General features: G+C 46.4%; 1 protein-coding gene and 1 long non-coding RNA gene across 5 annotated transcripts in view; both read right to left on the reverse strand.

Moving 5' to 3' along the window:
• Window positions 1-18,693, reverse strand: part of FBXW4 (F-box and WD repeat domain containing 4) — a 60,846-nt gene that overhangs the window by 6,583 nt on the left and 35,570 nt on the right. For 3 of the 4 annotated variants that reach the window (XM_075758101.1, XM_075758099.1, XM_075758097.1), the window contains one exon: window positions 8,669-8,734. The exons of the other annotated variant lie outside the window; for it this stretch is intronic. In XM_075758101.1, the coding sequence (XP_075614216.1) occupies window positions 8,669-8,734 (66 nt within the window). The remainder of the gene's footprint in view (window positions 1-8,668; window positions 8,735-18,693) is intronic. 4 annotated transcript variants of the gene reach the window in all.
• Window positions 12,309-14,854, reverse strand: LOC142602592 (uncharacterized). Its single transcript, XR_012836333.1, has 2 exons — window positions 14,740-14,854; window positions 12,309-12,924 (listed from the first exon to the last, which is right to left on the reverse strand). It is a non-coding gene; the product is annotated as an uncharacterized LOC142602592 (long non-coding RNA).

Below are 18,693 nucleotides of genomic sequence, written 5' to 3' on the forward strand. Positions count from 1 at the left end.
TGTACCTTGCCCATTTGCTGAAGGTCTTGGCCAGCTGTCTCCAATACACATGAACTATACTCCAAAAGCTGGGATGAAACAATAAACACTTTTCTCCCCAGCCTCAATTTCTGGTGACCACAATCCACTAGAACTGGTATTATACAAATATGCAAGTTCTGGGAAACTGCTGAATTCAGAACATCTGCTGAAAACAAGAGATGTGCGAATTTGAGGACATACTCATTTGCTCTGGAAACCTCATCTATGAACCGTGACGAGGAGAAGCCATTGCACGTAAGCAGGTGACTATTCAGAAATCAAGCAGAGCTCTAAACCAATACTTTAGCCCCAACAACTACTTGCAACAAGCCAGTTGGGATATATTTACTTAGAAAAAACAAAAAAAAGCAGAAAGAGCACCATTCAGTTCAAAACAGTGAGATATTTGAGCTGAGTATCAAACAGAGAAAGGAAACAAAATCCATTTAAAAACAATTATCCAGAGTGCAACATTTGCACAACTTCTGTCATCCAATTTGGAGAGTGCACCAAAAGCAAAGGGAAGAGCTGAGCTATCATCTCTTCCAGGTGCTTTACAACAGTGGCTGAGGCACTCAGGAGAGGCAGCAGCTTATGCTAAGAAGGGAAAAGCTTTGTCAAACAACATCTATAATGTACATAGGGAGAAGCATAGATTCATGGCAAAGTTATTCTTCACGGAGTTATCCTACCCCAAGGTTACCCTGCATTTAGCCAAGGCTGCTAATTCCTGCAGGGAGATGTGGGATTGGCCTGGGGAATTCTGAGGGACCACCGCCATGTGAAATGGCTCAGAGATGCTGTTATAGGTGATTTTTCAGGAGAAATGCCCCTCTCTGCTTCCCCAGTGCGGCTGAAGGGACCTGAGGCAGTAGGGTGGAATGACACCAACGATGGTTTGAGATTGAGTCGGGGGGAGAGACAGAAGAGGGAGTTTTGCCTTCTTTTCTTCTGCTTTCTCTGAATTGGCCCACACACACTTTAAATGGTCCAATAAAAAGATACAATTTCTTTACCTTTCCAGCTCTGGGACCCTGTGAGTTTTTGTTGTTCGGGTTCCCGTAAGGTTAAGTTCAGAGGATAAACTGACACGCTGGGCTATGGGAAAAAGCCAGTTTCTTCAAATAAAGCCACAACGGTGCAAAAGAGACCCTGCTGGGGCTTTTATTTGGGAAAACAAACAGAAATGGCACCAAGCCCTTCTGCTTTACGAACCAATTTAACTATAAAACCAATGTTCTCCCTCTCGGGGGTGAGGAGGGGAGAGAGACAGGACATGACAATAGTCCAAAACCTTGGGGGGGGAGGGGGGGGGGGGAAGGAGATAGGACAAAAAAAGGTTGTCTGTCCTCTTTTCTTTCTTGTCCATGGCTCCTTTTCTTAGCACACGTGTGTTCTTGTAAAAACGATTAGATTGCAATTTGTATAACATGGTGACCCCCAAATTCAGACATTTAACCCCTTTTCTCTGCAAAGAATGTCAAGAATGTCTTCTCTGCTTTCTTTCCAACAGGAGGAGTAGGGGGGAATTCTCTCAAACTGTGATTTCTTGGGGGAAGAGAAAAAAAGAGGGAGGCAAGGAAAAGAAGCAGGGAATTCTCAAAGCCTCTCGCCTTTCGCCCCACTTGTGTGGGAACAGGCGGCTGCATTGCTCCCTTTCTGGACAGAACTCTGCAGGTCTCCTTTAGTGGGGAGACAAAAAAAAATGGAGAGTCCAAATCAAAACAAAGCCATCTGTTTAAATGAGCTACTGCTAGCCAGTGGCAGAGGGGGTTCCTCATTCACTCCTTCCCATTATTCTCTCTTGCCTCTGTTGATTCTCTCTCAACCCAGGGAAAAATAAAGATTGCTTTTGCTTTGGCTCAGAGGGATGAAACTGATTGATGTGCTTAGAGTGTCCAGCCTCCATCCATGCTCTCTGATTGTTTGGGGCCTTGTAAAGTTGTCATAAATATGCCTGAACAGGAATGCAAAGGCCACAGAATGCCCTGGACATGCACACATCCAAAGGGAAGGAGCTGGCCTCATGCTCATCTGTAGTGAGACAGGGCCAAGACTGCCATGGGGAGGAAAGGATTTAGGATAAACACCTGTATGTTGTTGTTCTTACAACAGTTTGACATTTAGGTTAAGATACACCAGAGCCCTCTTACCAAAAGGAAGGCAGAAGATACCCAGCTCACACGAGAGGGTTCAGAAAGACAATGTCAAACCCCTCCCCGCCCCAGAAATCAGTAAAGAACTACAAGGCCCCAAACGGTTTTGAGAACAGATGCATACCAGGGGAAATACATTGCACAGACAAGACTGAAGCTATCCATTATAGCCAAGAGGCAGAGCTCTGAACACAACAAAGCCTGCTACAAGGAACAGTCATTCAAGAGACAGACTGCCACTTAAGAGGCTCCCTGCAGCAGCAAGCTTTCTCCAGCACTGGCTCAAGCAGTTGGCCATAGGCCTGGTGTCCTGCCTCCAACCCACCCAAGATCTCAGAGCAAGGGAATCAAATCCTACCTGTCAGAGCTGCAGAACTGGGGTAGGAATTTCCTTCTGGCCTTGTCAAATGATTAATTCATGCCTGAAGGCAGGAGACCTGTTTATATCTAGTCTTGCTCCTCAGGTCCCAAGTGGGATTGCCAGCTCCAGGAAGAAGGACCTGCTTTTCCCTTTGCCTAGATCTACATCTGAACTCTCCATCCTACCTACCTTACTGCAGAGGGAATGGTTCCCAAGGACCAAATTATAAAGCTAAAGACAGTTGTGCCAAACTGATTTAATATGAATGGGCCAAGAAAGGTTTCACCTGAAGACTAGAATTCCCCTGCAACAGACCCCAGTCTGTCACCTCACTAATCCTTTTTCCTTTGAATTTCAGGGAGAAGGCACAGCATTTGTGTTCCTGATTAACCAAAGGACATATAAATGGAAATACTCAGAATTGATGTTTTTAAAAAAGCAACCAAAACCATTTGCAGATGGGGAAACAGCACAGCAAAAAATAAGCAGGAGAGCATCAGGAAAAGAGAATGAGCAGCCATCTGAAGAATGGCAACTCCCTATGGATCATCCCACTGCAGTGAGTGGAGGCAGTAGAAGGCACATATTTGCATTCACTTACCTGATGTAAGCACAGCCCAGAAAGCTATTTAGCTCACTGTTGGACAAGTTTTGGATTGGTTATTGTGATTTAAAGCTGTGTTCAGCCAAGATGGAGATGCTGAGAAAGAAAACCAAGCCTGAAAGGGAGTCTCTTTCCCACAAAGCATAGAGAGAGTTTCCTTGGCAAAAAAAGTTACTTGGCATGATGAATCGATAGAAAAGAAAAGCAGGAGAGGGGATTCTGCATCTACAGCATGGTATTATGATTCTTCTGCCCCCCAAATTCTGTGAAGCTTATCAGTGCCAGGATAATATTTGTTACTGCTCCTCTCCCCTGTTACCAGAGATACCCACCCACTTCTCTGTGACTGGATAGATGCAGTTTAAATGCCTGGGTGAAACAGACTCTCCACACTTCTCGGAGTCTGTTACCTTTCCTTTCAATCTAATAACTCTAGTTCTGAATCCATCTCCCCTTCACCCAACAAACTCCTTTCTTATTAAATTAGAGGGTCTCAAACTTGTTTAAACCTTGGACTTCAAAGTTGTGGAGAGAATGATCTTCCACAGAACTTGTTTTAGAACACAACACTAAGAAGCCAGCTTGTGCATCTTGGGCAAAGCTTCTACATTAAAAACTTTTGTTGAAAACATTTAGCAAGCTTTATAACAAAGAACTAGCCCTACAGATTCTCATTTGATTTATCTACTTCCACACATAAAATCTGAGCATGACAGGACACAAAGCCAAGAAGGACTGGATTTAAATAGGAAAGCATCAGCAGTGATCAGCTAACCAGGGTGTTCAGTGCTACACAGTACAACTGTCGAATTACACTTACTGTTTAAGAACAGCACAGGACCCAAAGTTTTAAAGCTCTCCCTACTTGTTGACAATTGCTCACATTCACTCACTCAATGGCTCTAAAAAAGCCATCAAAGTGGATGCAGATCAACATACGCTGAAATTTGAAGGACAGCAACTAATTCTTGCCCACCCCACTGCACAGACAGTTGTCACCTAGCAAGGATACCATGGAAGCACATACCAGAGATCAAGCAGCAGAAAGTTAGCAACCTTGAGACAGCTGCTTGTGGTGGTAATGCTCATGCTGGCTCGCAGAAAGAGCACAACGTAATAGCACTAGAGGCAAATACAGATTACTAACCTGCTCAGCAGCTGCCTGTCTACCCTGAAAGACTCGTCCCCACCCCTCTGTTGAGGGCACCAGCCACACACCTGAATCTCCCTTTGCCTCCACTCCCAAGCCACTCACGAATCCTCTACCTCCCACCTCCCCAAAACTTGCAGACATCAAAGGCACCTGCCTTGAACACCTGAAGAGCAGGGGGGCCTAACGGTCAAGAAATGCAACTCTGTATCTTCCCATTCCATGCACCCTCTATTTTTTTTTTTCCCCATTCCTTTGAAAAAGGTGGCAGAGATAAATGGAGAACAAAGAAACAAGAAAAAGCCACAGCTTTGGCCCACACCCTGCCTATTACTTAAGGGGGAAGGAACTCTTCCGAAAGAGGAGGAAAAAAATGTGCTCAGACACAATGGCTCAAAAGGCCAGGCAGCAAACCGGGCCACTTTGTACTGCTAACAAGGGAAACCTAATTACAGGAAGAGGGCAAAGAGGGACAGATAAAAGGGATACAAAATTTCAACATCTGTTGCCATAAAGGGATAAGAAGTGGGGAAACGCAAAGTGTCAGTTTGGTGTCAGTGACAGCGTAAAGCCACTTTCAAAGGGCTCAGGAGAGAGAGAAAAACCGAACAAGAAATTAGAGGGTTCTTAAAAAAAACAAAAAACAAAAAACCACTCTGCCAAAAATGCTTTCAAAAGGGGGGAGGAGATGGACAAAGACTGGATATTTAAAAAATAGAGGATCTGGGGTGGCTTGCAGGGCACAGCTAACTTTGGCTCAGTTTTTACAACTGCTCTCGTGCCCTGTGTCTGTCAGGTTGTGCCACAGGAAAGGACAATGTAGGACTCGTGCATTCAAAGTGTTTACAGCATGAGGACTACCATGCCGGGCAGATCACTGGTCCATTTCAAACATCGAGCTTGGCAGAATAGCTCCAAGAGTTGCTGCAAAGCAACTTCTGGAATATCCTACCTTATTGGAAAGCATCCTTGAGGCAGGGGCATGTGTCACCTGAAGACATGCAGACCACCACAATAGGCCAGGGAGCAACAGTCCTCCACAAGCAAATGAGAAATGCTGGCTTTGGAGCTGTTCCTAGTGGTGCATCACCCTCGTCTCTGAAGGAGCTTAAACTCCCAAAGGACAAAGAAGGTGGGAACAGAAAAAAAAAGAAAAGAAAAAAGAGGAACAGGACCTGAAGAAAGTTTCCTTTTCTCTTGCTTGCCATTAGCTGTTCTGCTGAGCCACACACTAGCACTGGCAGATGAGACAAGAAGGTCTGAGCAAAGAAAGGCAAAAGGGAGCAGAGGTACCTGACCTGCAAGAGGGGCAGCTGCCATCATATCCCTCACGGGCACAGAGGGGCAAGAGGACTTGCAAGAGGCCAAGGAGTCAGCGAGACTCAATACTTGATACAAGGACACAGGTTAGTATCCAGTGGCCCACACTGCTAATTGTTCTCCTTTCCTGTGCAGACCTCTAATCACCTAAGTTATTCACAGCCCCCCTCCACATACACACCTTGATCCTGCATGGCAATAAGTACACAGCAACTTCCCCACATCTAAAAGCAATCAGATGGCACAATGTAGCATCTGGGGGATGAGATATGTCCTCCAGAGGTGCAGCTAGCCAGCTTCAAAAGCGTAAGAAAAAAAAAATCCTCCTTCATTACAGGAGAAAGGGCCAGGTGTAGCAGCAGCTGGAATTTCAGCCATCAGAGACAGTGTCTTGGCATTACGCGGTCATTCCCCTGCTTTAGACTCCCCTTGACAATTGCTTGTTGCTGCCTGTTGCGGCTTTGATCCAACGCCATCATCCCAGCAGAGTCAGAAATGAAAGACAGTTGTGGGGGTGGGATGCAGCAAGAGGCGTTTCCTTTCCCCCATAAAAATTTCCTCACCGCCAAACCCAACCAAGCCCTTTTCAAAGCCCAGAACATATTTCCAGGTGAAGACATTATCCTCTTCCTCTTGGAGGGATGAGAATGGCTGCCTCGGGGTCAAGGAACAGCGAAGGCTATAAATACGAAAACATACCATGACCAACAGCTACAAGCACTAGCCAAGGACTTATCTGGCCTGGAACTAAGAAGATCAGTACACAAAAGGTTATTAAAGCTTTAAATCCTTTTGTAGTATGTTCCATCTCTCAGCTGTTGGGGAAAAAGACCACCTACCCAAGGGAAGAGAATGCCACGGAAACTGCTGCAATGTTACTTACACACACCCCCACACAGAAAAAACCCAGGTAACTAAACTAACTGGTCTTGGAGAACATTAAACACCTAAGTGGTGCTAAGCATCCTGTAGTTTTAAAGAACACATCTTAAGTATTGCTCTACCCTGCCTCATTTTTTTGATAGAGAAGTGGCCTGGATTGTGCTCTTGCAGATAACATGCTTGCCACATTCAGCCTCTGCGGGTCAGACTCATGCCCTTCATAGCCACAAGGAAGGGGTAAGCAGCAAATTTGGGGGGCCTGGTCCTGTCTCCAAGATGTTGTCAGGACACATTAGGCACAGGAGGACCTTTTCAGTCCTAGGTAGCTCTAAGATTTTGAGTTTCCATGCCATGCTCCCAATTCTGGAGTTTGACCAGGCAGACAACATGCAAAAGCCTCAAAGGAAGAAATAGCATTTCCCTACGAGGTCACTTCTGGCAACCACTGGGGCCTTTGAAAATGAATCCAAAGCTCTGCTGGGAAGAAGAACAGTTTATGGAGTAGGCAAGACCTGGAAAGACAGCTCTGTACTCCCTCACTATGAATGGTCACATCAAGCTTCACGTGCTAGTTCCCAGACGTGCTCCCTACTCAGTCTCCTGCCCTGCACGTGCTGACGAGACTCCCAGCTCACACACAGGTCCCCAGAGAGGAAAAGACCCAGTGGCATGGTGCATTCCAGCTGTGACAGGTGAAGAGGGAAGAATAAGTTTGACACTCCAGCCAGTGCAACAGAGGCCCAGTGGCCTAGGTTGCCTTAGCTTTTTTATTTGCCTGTCACTCAGGCTTTGACGTTATTGAAAGATCAAACTCCGTTGTGCCTGTTCATTACCTTAATCCTATTTTCTACACGGCTTTATTATCTCTTCAGGCTTCCTTGGGAAAGGCTGTCAGAGAGATTGGGGCAGGGGGGAGAGGGTTGCCTATCTCCTCACCCCTGTCAGATGCTTCTATTCAAGAACAGCCAGAAGACTTGATGGGCAGGGGTATCACAGCACAGCCTGCATCCTTCTGGGGTACTCCAAAGGCACCATCGGACTAGGTCACTGAGAAACATGCACCACAGCTGAATGCACTGGCACTGTCTTTCCTGCTATAGTTTGTCCTTTGTGGGATGCATCCTTTGTAAAGTCTTTATTTTTGTTACTTCAGAGAAACCCAAACCAGTTTACGTTTGTATTTGATGCAGTTGAATTGGACAATCTAAACTACAGATTAGAAGGCAATTGGCCTCAGACCAGCCCTGCATCCACACCAATCTTCCTCAACTTCCTTTCCCCAAATACAGCACTGCTGACACCCAAGACCTCTTCTGCAATTGCCCCCCTCTCTCCCTTCCCAGAGCCCACCAGCTCACCTCAATCCTGACAGCACTCCCTTGAAAATCTGTGCTGTGCCACTCCTACCCAGAGCATACCAGTCCTGGAAAGCTGAGCTGCCGTTCAATAATCCTGCCAAATATTTGCTATCTGTCCATCACTCCACAAAGACCCCCAGGCTGAGAGTTTCAAATTTGTCAGCAGTTGAATCTCACATCAGGATTTGAGCCCGACATTTCCCCAGTTGCTACGGTCGGGAACTTCACTGAACAGGAACTACTCAATGGCCCCAAATCAGAGGCCACAGCAATTAACCTCCTCAATGCTTATTAAGACAGAGAGAAGACAACATGCCTAAGTCACTTCAGCAGATAACCTGTTGCCACCCCTCACCTCCCTGAGCTACCAGAAACACCTGCCAGGACAAGACTGTAGAGCCTACGTTTGCCTCTGGCTTCTGGGCACCACAAGTGGGTGAACAGGAAGATGCAGATCACCTTCCTCACCCCTCTCGCTCATGCTGAAGCATCAACCAAGACAGATGAAAAGGAAGGTGTAACGGGCATATTCTGACTGTACACTGGTAATGGGAAGAAACCAGGACGGCTGTGTCATCAACCAGAAAAGCTGTGAAGAAAAGTCAAGCTGCTCCCTACTGGACCAGAACCACCCCGCCACACACACCTTTCCACACCAGTTTGTTCTGTCCCCCACCCCATCCTACATCTCATGTTTAAACATCCCTTGCTTATATGGACTAAAAGAATGATTTTATGGCATCTCCAATATTGCATTTCTCATTGTTATTCACTTTTCTTATCAAGTCCCTCCCTGTAACTTGGAAGCTTACTCACCTCTCAAGGTCCCAGATTCTCAGAGGTGAGGTGTGTCCACAGCAGGCTGTTCCCGTCACAAATGAACTGTTTAAAAAAAACAACAACAAACAAACAACAAGCAAACAAGAGAACTCACTTACTAAATCTCATGTTCTGAAGAAACAGTGCACAAGCAAGACAGAGAAAACAGGCTACAAGACAGACTTTGAATTCTGGTCCAAAACAATTTCAGCACGTTCCACTGCATTTCACAAGGGGCAGGCAGCAGCAAAGGGAGAGGTGCTCCAGAGCTCTCAGTAGCTAAGCTTCCCAGATGCAGCAGGTCAGAACTGCAGAGAATTGGCAGGACATAAAGATGTATTTGCATATGCAAAGAGAAAACCTAAAACAGCAGCAGCTGTAAATTGCAACATCATTTTCAAAACAGCACAGTACTCAGCATGTTTCATGTATAGGCAGTGCTGTAAGCCCCGAAAAGACCCCACAGAAAATTCCCTGTTACTTGCTACTTCATGTCTCCTTTCTGTTTGCTGGCACCTTCTGAGCACAATCATGAATTGGCTGCAGCATCACAGGCCTAACGAATCACAGAATAGAGGTGTCTGGTCCAGCCTGCTCAAAGCAGGGCCAATTTCAAAGCTGGATCAGGCTGCCATCCCCAGTGCTCAAGCACTCTCTGTTACAGGCAGCACAGCTCTCCTGCAGCAGTATCTGGCTCAGTTCACACTCTCCAGCAAGGTCCATTCCAAAAAGTTCTCCTCTGGTGATGCTATGTCCCTGCTGCACATGCTGGCTCTGGTCACTGGCCTCAAACAAATCCTTAAAATCAAGTAGCAGCAACAAGGGTGCTGTGGCTCTCCACACCACACTGCTTGTTTTGTGCCAACTTCCTATCCTCAGTCCAAATAAGAGAAAGCAGCTCCTACAAAGATTTCTAAGCAAGCTATAAATGACCTCTCACAAAGCCACATTTACTGCAGCTACCGAGAATAAAATGCCAAAACTATGTTTAAGTCATTGCAACAAGGATAGCACAAATGCAGGAAACGGAGCCTGCTTTAAATAAAAGTCAGCTCTATGCTTTGCCTAACCATCTTTTGCAGCATGACGTGGGGCTGGCAGCTGAAAGAGGAAAGCAAAATAAGGAAACAATATCATGTCTGTAAAAATAGCAGGTTTTAAACATTTCTTTGATCCTCTACAACATTCTTCCTTTGGAAGTCAGAAGGTGTCTTCAAGCCTCTACTGTACCAGGAAGGGATTCTTGCAGCATCCTTGACTTCTGTGAGGAGCACTACTGCTGGTGTTACAAGGCACCCAGCAGCAAAGCAGTGAACACACACTCAAAGCCAGAGAAGAGCCATATGGAAGCAAGGCCAGAACTCAGGACACCTCTATTCCAAGTTTCAGCTGAGCAACTGGTTTCTCCAGATCATAAGGCCAAAGCAGCACTGACAAGCATGCTACACAAAAGAGGCAGGCAGATATCATCAAACAATCTCAAAGAGCTATGGGAAACAGGGAAGAGCTACAGCTACCAAGGATCTCTTTTTTTTTTTTTTTTTTTTGCTGGTTATAGTCATCCTCCCCAAACTCACATACCTGGAGAGGTCCACACAAGTCCTGTGACCCCAAGCTGCCCTTTAGGGCTAGACAAGGCCTCCAGCACCAGAGCTATTTCAAAGTCTCTCCAACCAGGCTGTCTTACAAGCAAAAATCCCACATTCATTGGCAGTGCACTTGCAATTGGCCCAATGCACCTGTAGCACAAGGCACTCTGCACAGATGCTGCAGGGTGTACACATTCTTCTCCACAGAAGTGCCCAAAGTCTAAGAATCTAAGGAAAAAGCAATTCCTGTTGCTACGCTGCAGCCACGAGGACCAATTAAGAAAGCGTGCAGCATCTCGTATTTGGAAATGGAGTTTCTGCTCAATACCTGCCCTCTCTCTACCATAGTGCAGTACAAGAGGGAACATTCCGCCTTTGGCAATGTCTCCCATCTTGGAGGAAAACAAGCAAAAAAGACCCACTCTGACAGCTCACTGGTCAAACCCCATGCCTGGACAACAGCACTTTGGTCAGGGAGTCCCTCAGCTACAAAGCTAGGTGTTGCGTTCTGTCCCTCCCTCCCCAAACATAATCCATTAATAACTACTAAAGCCAATTACCGTGGTTAGAAACATAATAGCAGTCAGGGAGTCAGTCAAGCAGGCAATTGGGTGCTTAAGATTTTTCTTTTGGGGGACAAACTAACTCTGTCCCAGCAGAGAACGCCCTCACGTGGGAGACAAGCCCCTTTGTGCAGAAGGTATGCACAAGGCTTTGATGCTTGCCACAGGTCTAAATTAGCATGGAGGCACACCAACAGGGAGAAAAAGGTGGGAGGAACAGCAAGGTCTAATCCCTGCTCATGCTGTCAGTTCTGGACTTCAGTTTTCCCTCCTCAGTCCTTACCCCCCATCCCTCCAAAAAAAAAAGAGAGAATAGCATTAGATGAAGAGGTTTCTCTCCAGCATCGTGTACAGGCCTCAGGGCCACAAACAAGTCTCTTCTAGGTAAAGCTGACTCCATTCAGTCAACAGGAATTTTGTCTCATACTTCAGCAGGATCAGGTTTGCAGGCCTTATCTTTAAAAGGCTGGATCCCATTAGCAAGTAAAGATAAGACTTCTCCCAGAAAAGTGGGGCACCTTCACTGCCAGGATTAGAAAGCAGCATTCACAAGACATGCACAAGAAATGGTGCCAATGAAAAACTGCTAAAGCCTGGGAGCAAACTGACCTGGAAATCTGGATTCGCAAGAGATGATACAGAGCCCCTCACCTTGAGTCTGGTCTGCAGGCATACACCTTCAACACCCAGGCCTCTCATAATTGGGAACCTCGTAGAGGTGACAGTTTCACTCCAATCAAAAGGACACCACAAGTCAGCTTTTGTAGGTCTAAAACAGCATGCAAATTGGAGCAAAGCATTTCAAGCTTGGGTCCAAAACTTCTGAAACATCGTTCAGCAGAACTGAAGCCTTCTACCAGGCTTTCTTCTTTCAGTTTACCTTCAACAAGGCTTTTTGTCTTAGGAAGCACAGAGCACACACCAAAAACCTCTGACCTAGAGAAGTGCAACTTCTTCACAACTGCTCTTGTCAGCTGCCCAACAGAAACAACTCAAGCTGAATTACTAGCTTAGTGAGTGTCATTTGTTTTGCTTACAATGCTTTCAGGAATCAGACAGAGGAGAGACTAGATTGGGAAGAGGAAAGCACAAGACATCCTATATATATATTACTGCAGGGATGGCCCATCTCTCTGAAGTATACACGATGCTACTGATGTACACAGACACTGACCAGATACATCTACATGCTACATAAAAACTGTCCAAAGCTATATCCAAGCTTCAGATGGCCTTAGAGATGCAAAGTGCCTTCCCCACTAAGCTTTCCTCTGCCCTGTGAAAGTTGTTGGGTACCATGACTACAAGCTCCCTCCAAAAGGCTTATTTAATGGGAAATTCAGCACCACTGCAGCACTTCCATAACAGGGCATGTTGTCTTCACAGGAATCCCCCAGGAGGTAAAAACAAGCAAGCCAATGTAGCATTTCCACCTCCACCGTGCCAGGAAGGCGAGAATTTTGCAGACCATTGAGACACACATACTTCATACACAGCATGTTTTTATTGTCCAAAGCAAGTCATTTTCCAACTCATCTGATACTTTGATGTTCTCTTTCCCATTTGAAATGCCCTGCTGAGAAGGAAGGGGGGGGTTGGAAACAAAACAAAACTGCTTCTCCTGAAGCTAGACCTTCTCTACGCTACAGAAGAGCTCTCATTAGAGATCCTCCCCCCACAACAGAAGCTGGGCCAGGGGATGAGAGAGAACACATATCCTGGCAGTGCTGCTGGAAGAAACACAAGAACTTCTCTCCATCTGATTGACTTGTGGTTGTTGAAGACCCCGTAGCATTTCTGGCAACAGCAGTAGTGCTCTGGCTACAGTCCAGCTGCAATGATTCCATGCCTGCTCCCAAGGTGCCAACTACATGGTTTCACCTGCAGCATCCCTCTTTACCCTGTCCTGGCCAGAACATTGCCAGGTGTGGATGAACCAGAAGAAAAGATGTAGCTGCCCATCAGTCCTTTTGGAAAGATGCTGTTTGTTGTGAAGCTTGGAAATAGTCTCAGCTCCAGAGATACAAGTCCCATTGCACAATACATACCTTCCTCATTGTCAACCCAGCCTTCAGAGCATGCACTGCCTGAGCTGGGAATCCTGCAATGCAAAGTCATTAAAGGAACCTGGGTGAAACAGGCACTTTCCAACCCCTTCTCTCTAAATTTCCCCCATGCCCCAGGCTTGCGCCCTTCCCCTGTATTGTAAACAGATTGCTTCCCAAGTCCTATTCTGCTCTTTGGGGATTTCAAATCCAGAATCTGCTTGACACGTGCAAGAGCCTGTTCCTTCCTCCTCGCATGTTCCCCCACCCCCTGGAATTGGACGTCGTTGTTCCATTTTGGAGACTATTATATACAGAGACTCATCAGACCAGGAAACAAAGAAGTTATTACTTGACAGAGCCCTGCAGCTGGGAATGTGGAAGGCAGGGGGAGACAAGGGGGAGCATTGAGGGAGACAAGACGGGGGTGGGGGCGTGAGTGCTGGTAGCAGCATTATGAAAGCTATCAACAGAAAGGACAGCTCAAAGATGGGAAACATCTTTTTAAAAAAGTCTCAAGTGGGATGAGAAAGAAGAGAAAGCAAGTCCAAAACGGAGAGTGGAGAAGAGAGAAAGCAGTTGGTGCTGACAGTGCCGCGGGTTAAACACACGGGTCTGTGGGTTTGTGTAGCCTTTGATTCAGCACTGACACGCTTTGGCAAGGGAGGCCACTGGAGCTGTCAAATCCTTCACCAACGTGCCCATCAATTGTATTCAGCTCTCCCCGACCCGCACTGGCATTTTAATTACTGTTGGGTAAACTAATTTGTACAAATGAAGGCAACTCTGCCTAATAGAATATGCAAGCTCTCTGACCTCTGACAGGCGATGACACAAGATACAAAGGAGGCAGAGGAAGGCTTTTTATCAGAGCCTTATTACTCTCTATTACTCCAATTAGTTAAGCTCCAGTGCTCCTAATTGGGGGAAAAAATTGCAATTAAATCAATTTTTGATGGGCTGAAAGTGGGTTACCGAACCGCCCTGCCTGTGAAACACTGATATTATAGCAGCAAAGGTCAAAGTCTTTGTCGGCACCTGTGGGGCACCCACCTCCCCTCTCTAAGCCCTTCTGTGCCCCCCCAACACACACACACAGCTCGCTAAGGCGAATCATTAGAACATGTCATGTCTTATCGTGGCCGCCACCATCCTGCTAACCTCATCAGTTGACATCATTATGGAAGGTAACTCCTCCAGCATGAATACAGTGCTAAGGTCACACAAACTTGATGGAGCCCCTGCTGAAGAGCCCAGGAGGCTGGGGAGCAGATGCAACAGTAACAACATTGTGAAGGGGAAAGGAGGGGGTCGGAAACTGAGCGTGGGGAGTTTCAGCACCTCCAGCATGAGGCTTCTCCAACAGACCAGATACACACAAAGGGAGGGAGACCGACACAGCACAGAGAAGCAGGTGCTCCTTCCCCAGGGGCATTTAATTTGCAGAAAGGAAAAAAAAAAAAAGCAAAGCACAGCATCAGTTTAGCATTTTTTTCTCCATGAGAAAGTGGGCACCACAAACATGCGAGAAGTCCCACCTACCTTTGATTCAGGCTGTGCTGGACAAAGCCAGGATTGGGTTGGTGTTGCCCCTTCACTGCCCCAGATCGATCCCTTTAGCCCTACTTTGTGCGTCTTGAAAGATGACCAGAGAACTGAACCAAGTACCTTCAGTATCTCAGAAGTCAGTCAGGACAGCTGGGTTATATGCTAACAACTCAGAACCACAAACTGAACAAAAATCAGCAGGTAAGGCAGTTGCAGCAAAACTGTAATCAAATGTAACTTGGGCACTGGTCTGAACAACACGTACCAAACATCAAGGGGAGCAGAAAGCCCACATCAAAAACATTTCGCCTGTGCATGCTTACCAGGCCTTTCTGTGACCAGAGCTTTCTTTGCAGGCATCCACTGGGGTTGCATCTTAGAAGCAGAATCAAAGAAACATGACTCCGCTGAGAAACCACTTCTGAGTAAAAAAGGCTGGGCTCTAAGTGATACAGTTCTCTATTCCTACCACAGAAAGCTTTCTAGGGAGAAAGAGAAGAAAAAAAAAATAAAAGGAGGAAGTCTAGTGACTTCCAGGTCAGTCCAAGACTAGGTGGTTAAACACCACTACAGTAGGGTTATTTCAGCTTATCAGTAACTGGAACAAAACCTCACAGGACATTTTTAATTTTCAGAAGCTATAACATTAGAAAGGCAAAGAAAGTCACTGCTAAGGTTACATTTGTGTTTTGAGGAGTTTAGGGTTGGGTTTGGTTTTTTTTTGTTTCATCTTCTTTTGCAAGTGCAGGTGAAATAACCACAGCTGGTATCTGGACTTCTTTAATTAAACTATGCATTCTCCTTTCCAACATCACTAGGGCAATCTCAGCCATCTGCAGCAACTTCATCCTATGCTCTACTCTTGCTCTACTCCCCAGAGCAGCCATTCAAATACAGATGGGCAAGACTCCTGCTAGGTACCCACCAGAGAGCATACTCTACCTCTGATTGCTGCACATGCCAACTGCAATACAGTGCAAGAGAATTGCAGGCGACTTCATAAAATCTCTATCTTGAGCAAATCCTTGGGGTTTTTGGAACAAATTGAAAGGAAGAAACAGGTGAAGCTGCTGGCTGAGCAGCAGAAAAGCATGGTCCCTGGATGAGATACACACAAAAGTATTAGACACTGGTCATCATCTGCTCCTCACATAAGGTAAGGCACCTACAGACCACCACACATCTTGGGCTGATCTCTGAAGGCCTGACACTCAGTTCTTAGCCACCTGCACACCCACTTCGAGCCTTCACACCTAGCACCCATCCCCTCCCTACTGGGCTGAACGCCATCAGCCTTCCCTCTCACCCTGATGGGGAAGACACCCTGAGCCTGACCCTCACCCACTTCCCCCAGATCCAGCAGCCCCCTGCGAGCTCAGTGCTTTGGGCCCACACGCACACAGCCTTACAAGAAGCTCTGAACTCCAGGCCCTGCTTTCTCAAAGCCTGCCCAGGTGTAAAGCTCCAGCGATTCCTTTCTCTTTGCTATTTTCCCCTCCCTCCTCCCTCTCCCCCTAGTCCCACCAACACTTTCAGGCCACACAGTGAGCTGGGATGTTGGAGTACACGAGGACCACTGCAGCAGTCGTGCTGTTTCAGGCTCCCCCCCATTCCAAGACAATTTCTAAGAGCCATTTCTTATCCTCCCCTCCGTGAAATTATTTCTGTTAATTGCCTGGTGGGAATCACTCATAGGTGGGGGAGACTCTCCCCCCACACACACCCTGGCCCCTAATTGGCTTATTGAAGTTTTAACAGGGCTTTCACCTGGAGAAGCTGGTAATTATTCCCTTCATTCCCCTCTTGCTTGTACCTGTAGCTTCACACTCGGGGCCTGCCTGGCTCCACGGGGGGCACTTTGTTCCCTCTAACTACAGGCCCCACACAAATGGGCCCAGCAGCAGGAGAACACAGCAAAGTGGTAATTTTCAGCCTGGCGTAATTAGCCAAGGTTCTTTCAGCCCAAACTGCTGAATGGGGAGGGGGGCTGCCGGGGAGGGTGCACCATGTGGGAATGGCGGGATAGGGGCTGCTCTCAACAGGCGGACAAAGACCTCTTGGGGGCTCCGATCTGGGGCGAGCAGGAGGAGGGGGTTGGAGTGGGACAGCTTGCCTGGCAGAGTAGGGGCACGGTCAGCGGTGGGACACACGCTGAGGAGGTCAGCTCATGACAAGCATCTTTCCCCCAGCCTGTGGAACAAGGCAGTGCAGGATGCCAAAAAAGGGGTAAAGGAGAAAAGAGATCCAGTGATGCACAATAGGACCATGTGAAGAGGCGTGATGCATGACAGACTCTTGAAGGCCTGGTGCGGCCTACGCTCCCAGGGCAGGATTTCTAGTCTAGTACCTTTGCACTGAGATTAAGGCAGGCAACAGATTTAAGGAAACTGGACAGTGCAATTCCCAGACAGGATAGCTGTCCCGAAGACAGTGAGAACTCTTATTGCTGAGAAAAATCACAAAAGAATCACACACGTCCTCCAGTATCTGCCCCAAAAGTCAGGCAACAAGCAGAACCTGCAGGACAGCAATAAAGACTCCAGGTTCTCTTTTTGCCAAGCCATTTCCTGTTAGCAAAGCAAAACTGCTTTTCACAGTGGGACCTCACTTATTCCACCTCCCTTTCTGCTACAAGCTTTTGGTTCTACAAAACCTACCAGGAAACCTGCTGCACGTGGCTTGACCAAACCACTAGCATCAGTTGTCCCACAAGCCAGAGACCGGCATCCTGTGGCACAGTGCCTCTGTTGATTCTCAGGACTTGTTAGCATCTATGCTTTCTTTGAGTTATCACTGTTGTCTTCAGGATAGAAATCCTTGTCCTGGCTGGTCAGCTCCAGGGCTGCAGACAAGTTAAATGTGCTCAGCTGACTTGATGATCACAGCCCCAGTGCAATGGGGTCTCTTTTGGTTTGGTTTTTTGTTTTTTTTAAATGTTAAATCATGTTTTGAAGAAACTCACCTTGTGTCCCTAATGATTGCAGCATCTTACTGGAAAGCAAGAATTGTCACAATCTACAAGGTTGGTCCTTATTCTGCAACGAAGACCAAGTGGTAAGCAAGCAAGTGAAAAGATGCCTGCTACTGTCAGAGCGCTAAGTTCCATAGGAGTGCTGAGCAAACCCTAGGAGATGATGCAATCACAACAATCCTGACAACAAGGAAAGGAGATCCCCAGAGACTTGATATGTAGCAAGGAGACAGGCAGCACAACCCCCAGGACACAGACTTGTAATTTCTGAGCTGCCTAAAATACTCAGCTGTGACCCAACGCTGCAGCAGGTTGCAAACTGGAGAAGTTGCCTGATTCCACCCCATGATACTCTTCATATCATATATGTCTTTCACATTTTACTAAAGACTCCCACAGAAAGGACCATTTTTCAATTTCAATCCAATTTGTTGCAGCCTCACCCAAGCTGCTTCGAGTACTTGTCACGGAGAGGAATTCAGCTAGATACTGTGTGCCTTTGGCTCATCAACACTCAAGGCTTTTTCCTTAAAAGCAACCTGTGACACTTCTGAACAAAATATGCTTGCCATGAAATCAATGCCAGCATCTGAGAAGTGGACACCCAGAATAAATACAAGCAGATGGAAGATGACCAGGCCAGTTTTAAGGCTGCACAGAGAAATATAGCGAACATTCCTAGCACCAGTGGTAAGAGACGTGATGTTGCTTATGCTCATACCTTATCACAAACCTTACAGTGTCTAGGGTTGCTGCTTACAATGTAGAATTCTACATATAGAATTGGTTTAAGTAAATACTCCAGCTGTCATTGCTTTGGAGAAAATGCTTAAAGAATCACGATGCAGAAGAAAACCGCTCCTATTTCAAAAATATCTCCTTTCTATTTTTTAAGCTTCAGGACTGCCAAGGCCAATCCCAATATATTTTCAGACGTGACTGGCAGAGTTTTCAGTTAACAAGTATTCTTTTAAAAATGCATATATATATATAATGACAGTTTATCTAAACTTTTCCATTAGAACATATAACAGAAAATGACTTTTCAATAAGCCAGCAATCTGTGCATGCCAGTGAGGTCAAGGGGAGGGGAGAATCCTTTCAGGTTTGCCAGAACAACTAAAACCCAAGAATGTTTCAGTTTAAAAGTAGGGGTGGGAAGAAATCTATTTTCCTGGTGCCACAAGCCATGAATCATTTTTGTCTTATTCCTTTTGCCATACACACACACGCACCCCGCTGCCAAATTCAAACTTTCCAATTTAGGAGAATTTTGAAAAAAGTAATCAGGGTGGTGAGGAAAAAG

Source organism: Balearica regulorum, chromosome 7 (genome assembly GCF_011004875.1).
Source record: "Balearica regulorum gibbericeps isolate bBalReg1 chromosome 7, bBalReg1.pri, whole genome shotgun sequence".
NCBI lineage: Eukaryota > Metazoa > Chordata > Aves > Gruiformes > Gruidae > Balearica > Balearica regulorum.